General features: G+C 34.5%; 1 protein-coding gene across 1 annotated transcript; it reads left to right on the top strand.

Annotated features, from left to right (window-relative positions):
• The first annotated feature begins 1756 nt into the window (after positions 1-1756).
• On the top strand, positions 1757-13522 carry LOC128162919 (probable ATP-dependent RNA helicase DDX23). Its single transcript, XM_052826338.1, has 15 exons — positions 1757-1875; positions 2865-2983; positions 3289-3411; positions 4073-4190; positions 4578-4710; positions 4965-5101; positions 5381-5557; positions 5819-5898; positions 6527-6755; positions 7064-7209; positions 8631-8808; positions 9976-10215; positions 11262-11522; positions 12217-12391; positions 12818-13522. The coding sequence occupies exons 2-15, from the start codon at positions 2874-2876 to the stop codon at positions 13045-13047; spliced, it is 2337 nt and encodes a 778-aa protein (XP_052682298.1). The 5' UTR covers positions 1757-1875; positions 2865-2873; the 3' UTR covers positions 13048-13522.
• Positions 13523-14763: the final 1241 nt, after the last annotated feature.

Here is a 14763-nt window from a genome sequence, read left to right as displayed (position 1 = left end):
TCTACGTTTGTTTTTGCTTCATGATTAATATCAAATTATCGCTTAAAAAGAGTTAGTATAAAAAGACTTAGAAGCCCTTTTAGCCCCTAATTTGAAGGGCCAGTCCTTTTTTCTTGATATCAAATAAAAGGTCTTGCTAATATAAACATATTTTGTTCTACAAGTGTTCACGAATTGTAAACCGTTCTCGAGATATCTAAACAACTGTGTTTTAGGGGCCGACCCTTTAACCCCTTACCGGGGCCACTAACAACAAAATTTTTGGTATCATTTTGTTAAGAACATTATTTTGAACAATTTTTGTTCTACATTGCTTATCAAAATATTTCTCTTTTTCAGATATAAATGATAAAAGGTTTAAACTTCTGGCCCCTTGAAACCCATAATTACGTAACATATGACGTAGGTATGGTACTGTAAAGATAAACAGCTGTACAGTGAACATTTTTGCTTCTATGATTAATAACAAATTATTGTTCAGTGAAGAGTTATTGTAAGAAGACTTTACAGCCTTCTTGGTCCCAAATTTGAGGGGCCAGCCCCTTTTTCTTATTATCAAATTAAAGGTCTTGCAAATATAAACATATTTTGTTCAACCAGTGTTTACAAAGTGTTAACCGTTCTCGAGATATCTGTACAAATGTTTTTTTAGGGCCGACCCTTTAACTCCTAAATTGGGCATCAACAAAAAAAATTAAGGTGGCATATTGTACATAACATCATTTTGAGCAACTTTTGTTCTACATTGCTTTTTAAAATAGTTCTCCTTTTTCCAATATAAATGATCAAAGTTTCGAACTTCTGGCCCCTTGAAACCCCTAATTACGTAACACATAACTTAGGTATGGTACTGTATAGATAAACAACTCTACAATGAACATTTTTGCTTCTATAATTGATAACAAACTATTGTTCAGTTAAGAGGTATTATAAGAAGACTTTAGAGTCCTCTTGGCCCCTAATTTGAGGGGACAGCCCCTTTTTCTTGAAATCAAGTTATAGGTCTTGCAAATTTTAACATCTTTTGCATTACATGTTTTAACAAAATATGTATACATAAAAAGTTAATACAAAAAATGTTCTAAAATTTTGTGGAAAATTTTAGTGCTAATTTTCAGGTTCGGGCGAGCTTCAAGGCCTTAAGCAATTTTTATTAACGGAAGCAAGGGGGTACATCTACAAACATTCATCTACAATCCCTGTAAATTTCAAGCTTTTGTCTTAATTAGTTTCGGAGGAGATGCTTGGACAAAATGACCCTTAAAAATTTATAAAATCGTCAATATATGAAACCGGAAGTGACGTCATCATATGAAAATATAACAATATGTAGCGCCGTTGATGCTCTATAAGTCCTGAAAATTTCGTGGAAATCGGTTGAATAGTTTATGAGATATAAGCCACCAAAAAAGTCAGAGGAAGAATAATAATAATGAAAAAGAATCCGAAGAAAAACAATAGGGTCTTCCGTTGGAAACGGAAGACCCTAATGAAGAAGACCCATCAGAATCAGTACAAGGTCTTCCGTTGGAAACGGAAGACCTTAATAAATAAACATTAAATTTATTTTTAAATATCAAAATTTCAAATGAAAAATCCACGACTTTACATATAAAGGTCTTAAGCTTTCGTTAAACCTTAGTGAAAAAAAAAAGATTTGTTGCAAATCATCGTCGGAACCCACTGAAAACAGAGTAACGGAGAGAAAACCCGTGGGTTCAGACGATGTAAGATACATAAAACCGAACTATTCGAGGTACGAATTAATTTTCAAAATCAACATGGCTGCGCCCTGGGTTCGATTGTAAATCGTTTACGGCTTCGGAAAAAAGGAAGATTTTTCAAAGTTATTTGAGATAAGGAGTTTGTCAGAAGGTAAATATGATGATTAAAGAAGAGGGAATACTTTGATATGTAAAGAGGGTGTTTGTTTGAATATAGTATCAGAATTCTTGGTCCAATTGCTTGAGGATAGAGAGACAAAACATGGCCATCGGAATTTGTTATTTTATAAATAGTTACTAAGTTAGTTTTCTGTGGTGTATTTTAGACTAAAGCATATACTTTCAAATCAAGTAGAAGGATTAAAAACAAATAAATTAGGCCTATGTCTTACACATGTAACGAAATTCCTACAATTGAGCAAAAACCAGTTGAATCTATGCAGAATAAGCCCAAAAGACAGCACAAAAACTTAAGGCAACATTTTTACAAAAATACTGGGTACCTATATGAATTGTAATAGTGTGTTTATAGTTAAAAGGCTCAGTACAGCAACATCCCTAGCATTATTAGCTAGTTTAGTTGGTACTGGGATTTGACCAGTTCTTGCCAAGTACCATTTCTAGCCAGTGCATTGTTATTAATCATTTTTCATAATATGTAAACGATGTGACCGTTGGACTGATTTAACACAGTTCAGTTTGATTTTTGTAGACCAAAAATTATTGAAAACACACACAGTAGGTGCCTACTCAAATCATGAGCAGAAGTTAAACTAAACGTCGCATGCTCAGTCTACATTATGAGGTCATGTTTCCCATTCAAAACTTACAAGTTTTATCTTTGAAAATAGCCGAAGAGAATTATGGGATTCTGAAAATCTTTATTCATTATTTCATGGTTTTTCAATTTAATTTATATGTTGACTACCGGTAAAAAAATTGAATACTTTATTCAGTATCTGAAAGATCAGTTCCTTGATACATTAATGTTTTTATTTTCCATCTGATAATTTGATAGATGCACATAGAACTAGTCTTGTTTCTTAATTGAAGCACCATCTTGATTGAAGCATACATCCAGAGATGTATTCATTTACCATGCAAAGTTCATGTACAAAACCTACAATTTTTTATTTTCAGATTGTGATAATGGATGTTGAGGAGAGCAAAAGTCATGATGTCGATAAGAAGCGAGACAGATCAAGGTCAAAGTCTCGAGACAGGAAGCGGAAACGACACAGATCTCGCAGCAGGGAGAGGTAATGTAGGAAGATGTTTTAAATTTAAAAATTTCATGAAATGAGTAAAATTAAATTAATTGCTTCTGAGTCATATGGAAAATTATCTGAGTGGAAATATTTTTACATGTACATACATGTAGCAAAAAGTATTTTTGTTGAAATATTTCTGTTTTCTGTTACTGAAAAAATATCCACAACTTTTAAACAACCTTTTCCCATACATTTATGTGTAGCTTATAATGTTTATGAACATTGTTAAACAGTTTTTCCTGGTTTAGAATACTTGCAGATAATTATAATTCTGGTCCATTGAATTTTATCAGACACCGCTCAAGAAGTCGTGACAGGCAGCGTCAGAGAAGTAGGAGCCGCGAGAGACGCCGCAGTCGTAGCCGAGACAGACACAAGAAAAAACACAGGGACAGCAAGTCAGATAAAGACCGAGGGTGAGAGAAAATTTTCCTCTACCCCATTCAATTTTAAAAGGGCTCGGTAGTAATGGCCATTTTTAGGCTGTATTAATCTTCTTTATATTAAAATAGGAATATACCAAAATTTTCCTCCACCCCAATGCTTACACCTCTCCCCCATCAATCTCCTTTAGCATCATACATTCAATTTTAAGAGGTCTTGATAATTGTGACAATTTTTAGGTTGTGTTGATCTCCTTTAGATAAAGTGCTCTTCATATAAAAATAAAGGAAAATACCCGAATTTTTCTCCCCGCCATTCTTACAGCTTCCCCCCATCAACCTCCTCTAATACCATACCATCAATTTTAAGAGAGCTCTATAGTTGTGGCAATATTTAGGCTGTATTGATCTTCTTTAAAAGAAGAGCTCTCTATAGAAATACCCAAATTTTTCTCCACCCCATGTTTACACCTATGAGAGGAATACTGTAAAAAAATTCATGAGGAATGATAAATACATGTACGGTACGTTTAACATATAAAATTTTGCATTTAAAAAACATAATGTAATGTTTCTTTTCATCTTATACAAGGTTGTTTTAGTGTTTCAGCAATAAACAAAAATAAAAATAAATTGGTCTTTACACTTAATTGTTTATTTCTTTACATAATGAGGATCTGGGTGTCTTTGTTAGGTTGAAAAAGGAAAAGAATGAAGATGAAGAAGAAAAAAAAGAGCAAGTGAAGAAAGTACCTCTCTCCCTGGAGGAACTGCTAGCAAAGAAGAAGGCCGAAGAGGAGGCCCAGAGTAAGGTATGTAGTACATGTGTTGTAGTTAGGGTGGAGTGAATAAATAGAGGAAACTAAAGGTGATATATGAATCAGAAACCTGAAGGCCTTGAAGTTGTTGACTATTGGTGAACACTGGATGAGGAATAGGTAAAACTGTTCCACCTATAAGAGACAATAATATTACTATTTCATTTGTTTTCCAACATGTACAATTGCAGTCAAACCCTGTTATCTCAAAAAATTCAATTGGACTGAGAAAAAATTGAGATATCTTTTAAGAATTTTAGATATCAGGTTAAGGAGAGTCTATTTAAAATATAAGTACATGTAGTTAAGACTTCCAAATCACTCCAACATATTATAGATTTTTGAAAGTTCAGCTGTAAATACTCTCTCTCTGAATTGTAGCCTAAGTTTTTGACCAAAGAGGAGCGAGCAGCCGAGGCGCTGAAGAGGAGACAGGAGGCTGTTGAGGAGCAGAGGAAGAAACAGGAGGAGGAGAAAAAGAAACAGCTGGAGTACCTTAACCAGGGAAGAGAGGGTGAGGACCACATATCTCTGTACTGTATTGTTTGTATTAGTTGTACAGAAACAGTAAAGAAATTTGTATATTTTGCAAAATTTGCTGACTCAGCAGTCTTACTGTTCTAAGTAAAATTCAACAAGATATTTGAAAAAAAAGCAAAAAAAAGACAACAATATTCTCCTTAAAAATATTTAGCTTATGAAAGCTTTGTGGCCTTTAGACCGTGGCTTGAGACTGTAACATCAATTACTTAAAATTTTTTGTTGCAGATGACCGTTACAGAGACAGAAGAGACAGAGATCGACGAGATAGAGAGAGGAGGGAACGAGAGAGGGAAAGAGAAGAGGGAGAAAAGAATAGTGTGATAGAGTATAAAGACAAGGAGAGAGAACAAGCAGCCATCAAGGTAAGAGAGAGAGAGAGAGAGAGAGAGAGAGAGAGAGAGAGAATGAGAGAGAAAATTTGGGATTAAAAGAAAAAGAAAACAAATATAGAGGAGGGAGAGACAAAAACAGAATTTGGGCAAAAGAAAGGGAAGAAAGATAGATAGGGATACAAGTGAGAAGAGGAAGAGATAATTAATGTCAGAAACCTTTTATAAATATGGATTTCTGATTTGTAATACATGTATCAATTTTCTTTTAAAGTTAAAATTAATTGTGTCTTTTATCATCTGTTTGTAAAGGAAAGATATCTGGGAATCATGAAGAAGAAGCGTCGTATCCGCCGACTGAATGACAGGAAGTTTGTGTTTGACTGGGACGCGGGGGATGACACATCCCAGGACTATAACTTCTTGTACAAGGATCGGCACACCGTCCAGTTCTTTGGGCGAGGCCACATTGCTGGGATAGACATCAAGGTATGGCCCAAAAAAATCAATTAATCTTTCAGAATATTTATGCAGCAGACAGTTTATTGCACAATTTGGAAAGGTATGATGGTATCTGAAAAAAATCCATGTACTGTGGAATCTTTATTCATTGAAGTCCTAGATCTGGCTCCAAGACCTTAATATATTAAAATCTCACATTCTATTTCATAGTTTTCAATAATACATTGCCATGTATAAAGAAGCAGAAGAAGGACCAGTGTCTATAAATATAAATCTGTTTGTTTACAGGCCCAGAAGAAGGACCAGTCCAAGTTTTATGGAGAGCTGCTGGAGAAGAGAAGGACAGCGGAAGAGAAGGAGCAGGAAAAGTGAGGGATTATCTACTGTATACAGGGAAATATTTGCCCCTATTTTATTTTTGTCCATTTCGTCCTCCTTGTCTATGGGCATATTTTAAACTGGGCAAATTGCATTGGCTCAAATTATCTCTTTTTAAACACAACTTTGTCTGGGCAAATTCAAGACGGAGCAAAACTGTTTGCATGTGAAGATGGGCGAAAATTACACGGGGTGAAAATTACTCTGTAAACAGTATCTATTATGAGTAAGAGTGAACAAAAATGTACTTGTGTATAATGTGCATGTAATGCATAATGATTAAGGGGGTTCTATGGTCTTGGCTACTTTTAGACTGTTTTGGTCTCCTTTAAATTAGATGAAGAGATTTATATAATACCAAAATAAAATTCATGTACTTTCTTCTGCAAATGGTAAATGAAAAATAATATGCAAGTTTGAGAACAGACTCAGCTTTAATTTTAAAAACCTTTAGCACATACATTAGTTGTGCATATCAAGTTTTTTTTATCCTGGTTATAGTATGAAGATTAAGGTAAATTTATAAACAATATCAGAGCATTTAAATTGATGAAACTATTGATGTTGAAAATTGCTTGTTTTCAATGGGCGCTAACTTTTTGTATCATATTGCAACAGGAAACATCAGAAAAACCTTGCCAAGAAGGAAGCGAAACAGAAATGGGACGATCGTCACTGGTCCGAGAAAAATCTGGACGAGATGGCGGAGAGAGACTGGCGTATCTTTAAGGAGGATTACAACATCTCCTGTAAAGGAGGAAGAATTCCTAACCCGATTCGCTCCTGGAGGGAATCTGGTCTCTTACAGAAAGAAATTCTGGACGTCATCGAAAATGCGGGATACAAGGTAAGTTACAAACTGAAGTCAGGTAGGGAGAGGGATAAAAAGTCAGAGTTGAATATCTAAAGAGACTTTGTGTTAAATTTATGACTATAAAATCAAAAACAAATAATCGTATTAGAATGTATGTTCTTGTACTTGAAAAAAATCCCCATCTGCATTTGTAAAATGTCAAAATGCTATCACGAACTAGTTATTTCTGTTTAGATGAATCAGCTTTTGGAAGTTTAAAATAAAACTCATATAGAATTTCTAAGAATATTACAAAAAGAGTAAATGAACGCTTAAATACATGTAGCTCTATACTTTTACAGGAGCCGACGCCCATTCAAAGACAGGCTATTCCAATTGGTCTACAAAATCGTGACATCATTGGAGTGGCAGAAACTGGCAGTGGAAAGACAGCCGCTTTCTTGTTTCCACTTCTGAAGTGGATCACCTCCCTTCCCAAACTTGAAAGGTAATGTAAGAAAAAAAATCATGCCTTGTGTTATAAACTTTCGTCAAGAATTCAATTCCCCTGTTCTTGCTAATGATAAAAAATCCAAACGAGACTCTTTTTTTTCCTGTTTTTTTAATTTTTTTCAAAACTTTCATCAAAACTAAATTTCTATTTACTTATAACTCTATTTTTAACTGAAGATCAATGAACAATTATTTTTTTATGGAAAATCTTGAAACTTTTTATAAGTTGGTTGCAGAAATGTATTTCATATAAGATTGATGCATGTATGTAAATTTCTTTTATTTCTCGGCCAGGCTTTCCTCTGTCGTTTTTTACGATATAAAAATCCGACTAGAACAACACTACCCCGTATATATTGAACTTGAAATTTTATACGTATCGTTAGTTTGTTCAATGCTTAAAATGAAAAGTGCTGCTAGAATCCCATGTTGTGTGTTGTTTTAATGCAATTTGCCGTTTTCCGTGCAAACTATATAAAAGTTGGGAAGGTTTTACGAAAACCGGATGAATAACTTTTTAATATGGATAAACATACGATTCTAGCAGCGGTTTTGATTAAACTGAGATGTTTTGCTTTCACTTGGTATGTTTATTTTATTTTTGAAACCGCGGGGTAGTGTTGTTCTATCTCATTTTATGTTAAGGAATATACTTAAGCTATTTATAGTTGTCACGTGATAATGCACCAATGTGGCAGTAATGTACTACCCGATTTTATTGCACTGACATACATTTTAAAGGATAATACTAAGTTTTTGATCTTATTCAAAATAATTATTTAATTTCACGATTTTGAATATAACAGTCAAAATAAGACGCTAAATCGCCCATATGCTTCCTTAACACCCCCGCGTGATATTCATGATAATTTGAAGATTTTTGGTGTAATTTCTGTTATCGTTTATACAGTGTACTAGTAATTTGGAGTCATTAAAATTCTGTCAGGAACAATTTTCTTGGATTGTAAATGTTTCACAGGTTCATTGGGCTGTTATTTCATGGATTTAATCAGATAATAAATACAACATGTTAAGGATGTCAGTTTATGAGTGAAACTGAAAGGGATTCACCAAATCAACCAAACAAATTGAACCTCTTCAAATTCTATGAATCTACTATTGACAAAACTGATATAAATAGATTAATCGGTAGGTTCCTTATTAAATGTGATGAATTAATTTCCACTAAAATCCAGAAAAGCAACCCTCATGGATTTTAAATATCTCACTATTATTTTTCAGACAGTTTTGAACTATGTGAAATAATGACAAAAAACTGATGCTCATGATTTTGTATTCGAGCAATTTGATGCAAAACAGCAGAGTTGCGGAAAAAAGTACTCACATAAATTAAGAAATTTATAGAATATAATCAACCTTTACATTAAGAAAATTTTTTCATGTTTTTAAAACCAGATTTGATGACCAAGACCAAGGTCCGTATGCCATTATCCTGGCTCCGACTCGTGAGTTGGCCCAGCAGATCGAGGAGGAAACCATTAAGTTTGCCAAGCACCTTGACATCCGAACTGTGGCCATCATAGGGGGTATATCCAGGGAGGAGCAGGGATTCAAGCTACGGCAGGGCTGTGAGGTAGGTTAACATGTCCCCGAATTTATTTTTATCGCCTGAAATGGAAGCTACAGTGTATGTATATAAGTTGAAAACCTTTTACGAAAAAATTCCTTACTACTAACAAAAAATCACTCTCTATGCAATGTTTTTTTGGATGGGACTTTCATAAAAATAAAAAATTTGCATGACGATAGACCTCACACAGTAAATTAGCATGAAAAGAAATAAAATCAAACTGACTTGTTTCAAAATTAATACAGTGGGGCCTCAGATATCCGGACGCCAGATAACCGGACGCTTCAGTTTACGGACGATTTTATTTGGGAACAAATCTTTTATAAGTTATTTTGTCTCATTTATCCGGAATTTCGTGTTCCGGATCCGGACGGTCTGTTTTTACCACAAAACACTGATTTACTACTAATCTTGCTTCATTTAACCGGACGGTAAAATTTGATGATACCCTACTCAGTACAAATTATTACCCCTGTCAATGAAGTTTCACACCTTTTTTACGTGCTAGACCCTCATGAGTAGCTTGTATAAATACACTGACTTCCCAAATCACTATTAAAAATTGGAAAATTACGAACAACAGTGTATCACACGTGGACACAAAGAATTTAGCTAGATTCGGTTATCATTATTGTTCGGTTAATACTTCATGACAAAATAATAAAATAACGCAGAGTTCTTTATCTCTTAAACACGTCCATATCAACAGACAACTCTAGCATGTGTTGCTATATGGTATGAAAGGCAAAAAAACCTAGTATCAAAACTGGGAGCCATTGTATACAAACGCATTATCATTCGTGACAACAATCGACACATTTCAGATATCCGGACGCTTCACCTATCTGGACGATTGAACTTGGGAACGAAAGCGTCCGGATAACTGAGGCTCCACTGTAGATGCTTAAAAAAAGTGAACTGAAAAATCATAAAACAAGTTATCGTTTAGTTGAAGCCCTCTTTATAATATTTTTTTCAGTTAGTAAACACGTTTGATTTTGAGGTCTTAGTAACACAAGGAGTGCTATAATGTCTTAAAAAAGGAAGTAGTGTCTACCATGTCTTATAACTGGAAATTATGTCTACAATTACTTATAACATGAAGTTCTTTCTACACTGTCTTAAAACAGGAAGGGAAGTGGTGTCTACAATGTCTTGTTATTTTTCCAGATTGTAATTGCGACACCCGGTCGTTTGATTGACGTGTTGGAGAACCGGTATCTTGTTCTGGCTCAGTGTACCTACGTGGTCATGGACGAGGCTGACAGAATGATTGACATGGGTTTTGAACCGGACGTACAGAAGATCCTGGAGTATCTACCTGTTTCCAACCAGAAACCGGACAATGATGATGCAGAGGATGACCAGAAGATGTTACAGAACTTCAGCTCCAAGAAAAAGTACCGCCAGGTATAGCTTTTTTTATCAGAAACAGCGAACAATGGAATATATTAGAATCAAGTTTTCCAATTTCCTGTTGAAATTTTTGATTCATTTTAAGGTACCACACTACACCTACACTTATACTTTTTAAGACACTACGTCACAAGATGGCAATTTAAATATTTTCTTAACTGATTATGTCGTTCGTTTGGGTTGTATATTGTTGTAGCTCAGGGGTTAAAGTATTGGGCTTCAGAACTGCAGATCATGAGTTTGAATCCAGCTGGAGCTGTTGTTCATGTTAACTGAATAAAATTTTTGAAAATGTAATTTTTTATCAAACATTGCACATTTTTTTGCTTATTAGGCTTAAAAAATTCTTATGATATCTATCATAATCAAGTAATTTTCTGCTGATTTGAGAAAATATTTCACAGTGTAGTGAGCCACCTGAAATATATACCTTAAATATATGCATAATTTTTTAACTCCAAAAATTTTAAAATAAAACTAAAGAATTCTTTCCCTGCACCAATAAAATATATTGACAGGGTGCGAAGCTAAATGTATGACTTTTGCTGAAAGGGCAAGTTCTTTATATGCTATTTGCCTTCACCATATTTTGCTGTACATTCATGTTTGTTATACAGTAAAACATGGTTATAGTAACTTTCTTATAATGAATTGATGGTTAAAGCAAAGTGATAGCCATTTCCCATGACTTTATTACATGTTGTAAACTTGATGGATATAATTAATTACGCATATAACAAAGCAAAACTGCCTGTTCGTGGCACTTCGTTATAAGCATGTTTTAATGTAATGTCTCCCAGTGTGTTCGGGTTCAAGTTGAAGGTTATGATACTCAGTAAAACTTGTTTAGTACAAACACTGATATAGCAAATTCCCGGATATAGCGAAATTTTTTTGAGTCCCCTCTCTTAAACAATTCTTAAACAATTCTTAACAAGTCTTAATGACTCGGGGATATAATGAAGTAAATCCATTGGTCCCTAAGACTTAGCTATAACTAAGTTTTACTGTACATGTAATATCTGACATTTGTTTTGTAGACGGTCATGTTTACGGCCACCATGCCCCCGGCGGTAGAGAGACTGGCCAGGTCTTATCTACGGCGACCGGCGATGGTCTACATTGGATCCGTGGGTAAACCCACCGAAAGAACGGAACAGATCGTGTACATGGTGTCTCCCGCGGAGAAGAGGAAGAAACTGGTTCAAATCCTGGAACAGGGCATCGAGCCGCCCATCATCATCTTTGTGAACCAGAAGAAGGGGGCGGATGTGCTGGCTAAGTCCCTGGAGAAAATGGGGGTAGGTTAACAGAGTATGAATCGAAATGTTTTCCATGTCAGAATTTAAAAGATAAGGACTTTAGATCAGCTCAAATTTATTTTTCATTTTAAAAGCCTTGATACTGATATTTGATAACCAATACTGTGGAATCATTACATTCGTAGTGGCCAGTTTTCATGGATTATGGGGTTTTATTTATTTTATTTGTGGGGATGAAAATTCGTGGATGTGTCAGTTTTCAGTTTCAGTAAGAAAGCTAGCCCTTTCAAAATTTGTTTTTGTTGAGGATTTTTATTCATTGGGGAGGGCTACCATAAAATACTACAAAAATTGAGCCACCACAAATTCCAATGATTCCACAATATTTCAGTTTTTGTGGACTGAAGATTTCATTAATAATAAAATATAAGGGTACTTATGTACGTACATGTACTTGCTAAGGTTCTTTATTGTTAATGGCAAGTTGAGTTGGTGGAAATCAAGTTATGAAGTAAATTTTGTTTTTTAAAATGGATACCCAGATGTGGAATAAGATGTTTGCAAAACACAACATGAAACTACAATGGGAAGAGGCAATTGTAGGGCATTAGATTTCTTAATTAAAATTACATTGCTTACAGTGATTATTGTTTAAAGACTAGACCATGTTTTCCATATTTATAAGTCTGATGTACACGCAAATGAACTCTTTTTTTTTTTTCCATTTCTTCAGTACAATGCCTGCACATTACACGGTGGTAAAGGACAAGAACAGAGAGAGTTCGCTCTGGCCAGTCTCAAGGGTGGAACCAAGGATATCCTGGTGGCCACCGACGTCGCTGGTCGTGGTATAGATATCAAGGACGTCTCCTTGGTCATCAACTACGACATGGCCAAATCTATTGAAGGTGGGTTCTTTATAAAGAAATTACAATTCCTTTATGAAATGTGTTTTTTTTTTATTGCTGCTCGACTTTGCAGGGTCATCATAAGCGGGATGCTAAATTAGGTTCATCATCCTTTTACTCAAATGATGTTTTGCTTTTTGTAATAATGATTTTCTGAAAAAATCTTCACTACTGTATAATTGGTTTGTGCAGTTTTGGCATGCCTGATGGGGCAAAATTTTATTTATTCCCATTGACTATTATGGAAAGAAATGAAGGTCATTAAACCCCAGAGAGTTGTATCTCTTATTAAAGAGATAATTGTACCTTATGCATCTATTTTTGCTACTAGCCTCGATGTCTGTGCATGGAAAAAGCATTACATCAAATAGTTACTGATTTTATTTAAATAGCATCATATACATGTATTAAACTGTTTTTCCATAGATTACACACATCGTATTGGACGTACCGGTCGAGCCGGTAAGACCGGTGTGGCCATTTCCTTCGTCTCCGCGGAGCACGACTCTGCAGTTCTGTACGACCTGAAGCAGACGATCATGGCCAGCCCAGTATCTAACTGTCCCCCCGAGCTTGCTAACCACCCCGACGCCCAGAACAAACCGGGGGCCGTGGTACAGAAAAAACGCAAGGACGAGACCATCTTCTTACAGTAAATCTGATTGGCTCTCTGCCTACACCAGAGTGCTGGTGATTTTGGATTGAGAAAGCTATTTTCTAACAGTTAATTTGATTGGCTGTAGTAACATTAAAGAACTGGTGATTTGGATAGAGGAAACTTTTCTGACAATGAATTTGATTGGCTATAGAAGTACTATAGTACTGTTTGATTGGCTAAAGTCACACTATAGTGCTGTTAAATTTAGAAACAGCTTATAGCTGTGATTTACATGTAATGAGAAATGATAGATTTCATCTTTCTCCAAAATTTTTTTTTTATAGATTTAAAAGATGTCCCTTAAGGTTCATAATGTGTATGTGTTTGATGGAAGAAATATTGTTGATGTACATTTAGATATATTCTTTAATGATTATTCCATAATACATTCATTGTGACAATTTGTTCATCAGAAAAAATTCACGTTCTTGTGAATGTTCATATTGAATGGAAATAAAAATTCCCAAAAGAAATTTAAATTTGAATGTTCAGTCAAAACTAAGACATGTATGTCCATACATTTGTGTGCTGCATTGCTATACATGGCTAACAAAACATGCACACATTCATAAACTATAATTAGGAAAAGAACAAATCAAAATATTCTGGATTTAAAATTTGAGTGTTTGCCTCTTTCTTCACAGCTCTTCGTCAAAAGGAGGAGTGAAAATGGCCACAATATCAATCCAGCCATCTTCATCCCTGCATATAAATTTATATGACTTTCATACAAGGGCAAATAAAGCTGGTCCAAAGAAAGTGCGTACATGTAGTTGCCTTTATTTATTACACACAGATTTAAAACAATAGCTCTAATACAAGTGTTGACAGGTAAGATAAAAATTAATGAGTTGGTCACAGAGTACAAGTACTTTCATGAAAGTTACAATGAATGATACATTTCATTGGATTTCCTATATTTCATACAGTATACATAGAAGTCCTGGTTAGAACCAATATGCCATCATGAGTTGACCAAATATGTTAAAGTACATGTCAAAGGTCAATGTGCTGGCTTTTCCTTTCAATAAACATGCAGCTCAAAAGTACAATATTTAACTGTATTTAACAATACTTGTTTTTTCTGATGAAAGGACTATATCAATGTAAACAATTAAGTGCTTTCTTTGGTGTTATTTAAAAGGATATTTGGTTGATAATTGAAGGAAAATTCAAAATTGGCAGTTTATGAATTTTCCCTACATTCCCTACAACGATGAAACCTGTATAGCATACTTAAAATGAAAAATCAAAATCTACTAACAAACAATAAATGTTGTAACAAATTGCATTAGTTCATCAATTAAATTCGTAAAAATTAGTTGCCAAGAACCAGTTGATCTTCGGAAAATCGCAAAATTACCAGGTAAGTTGTTGCAAATTAGAATTGGTTTACAGTAAACTTATTGTTTAAAGTTCTGCACCTAAATAGTATGAGGTAATTGTGTAATGATTAATAATGCATGCAATAAATATCAACAAGAGCAGTGAAATTAAAAGGTACATGATGTATAAGTATTCTATTATATACAAAAAGTCACCTGAGAAAGTAATATTGACCACTAAAATTCTATAAATAACAATACTGCATACAGGGCTATTTTAGCCCCAGTGTAATTTTTACCCATCTTAACTTGCAAACAGTTTTGCCCCATCTTGAATTCGCTCAGACACAGTTGTGTTTAAAGAAAAATAATTGAAGACAATGGAATTG

The sequence above is a fragment of the Crassostrea angulata genome, chromosome 9 (assembly GCF_025612915.1).
Source record: "Crassostrea angulata isolate pt1a10 chromosome 9, ASM2561291v2, whole genome shotgun sequence".
In the NCBI taxonomy this organism is placed as follows: domain Eukaryota; kingdom Metazoa; phylum Mollusca; class Bivalvia; order Ostreida; family Ostreidae; genus Magallana; species Magallana angulata.
Note: the sequence above shows the minus strand (reverse complement) of the source record. Positions and strands in the feature narration are given on the sequence as shown.

Bases quoted from the DNA above. Each gene is read 5' to 3' on its own strand.
- LOC128162919 (XM_052826338.1), top strand. From the start codon at position 2,874: ATGGATGTTGAGGAGAGCAAAAGTCATGATGTCGATAAGAAGCGAGAC. The intron at 4,191-4,577 runs GTATGTAGTACA...TCTGAATTGTAG, and splicing joins AAGAGGAGGCCCAGAGTAAG to CCTAAGTTTTTGACCAAAGA. The intron at 6,756-7,063 runs GTAAGTTACAAA...ATACTTTTACAG, and splicing joins TCGAAAATGCGGGATACAAG to GAGCCGACGCCCATTCAAAG.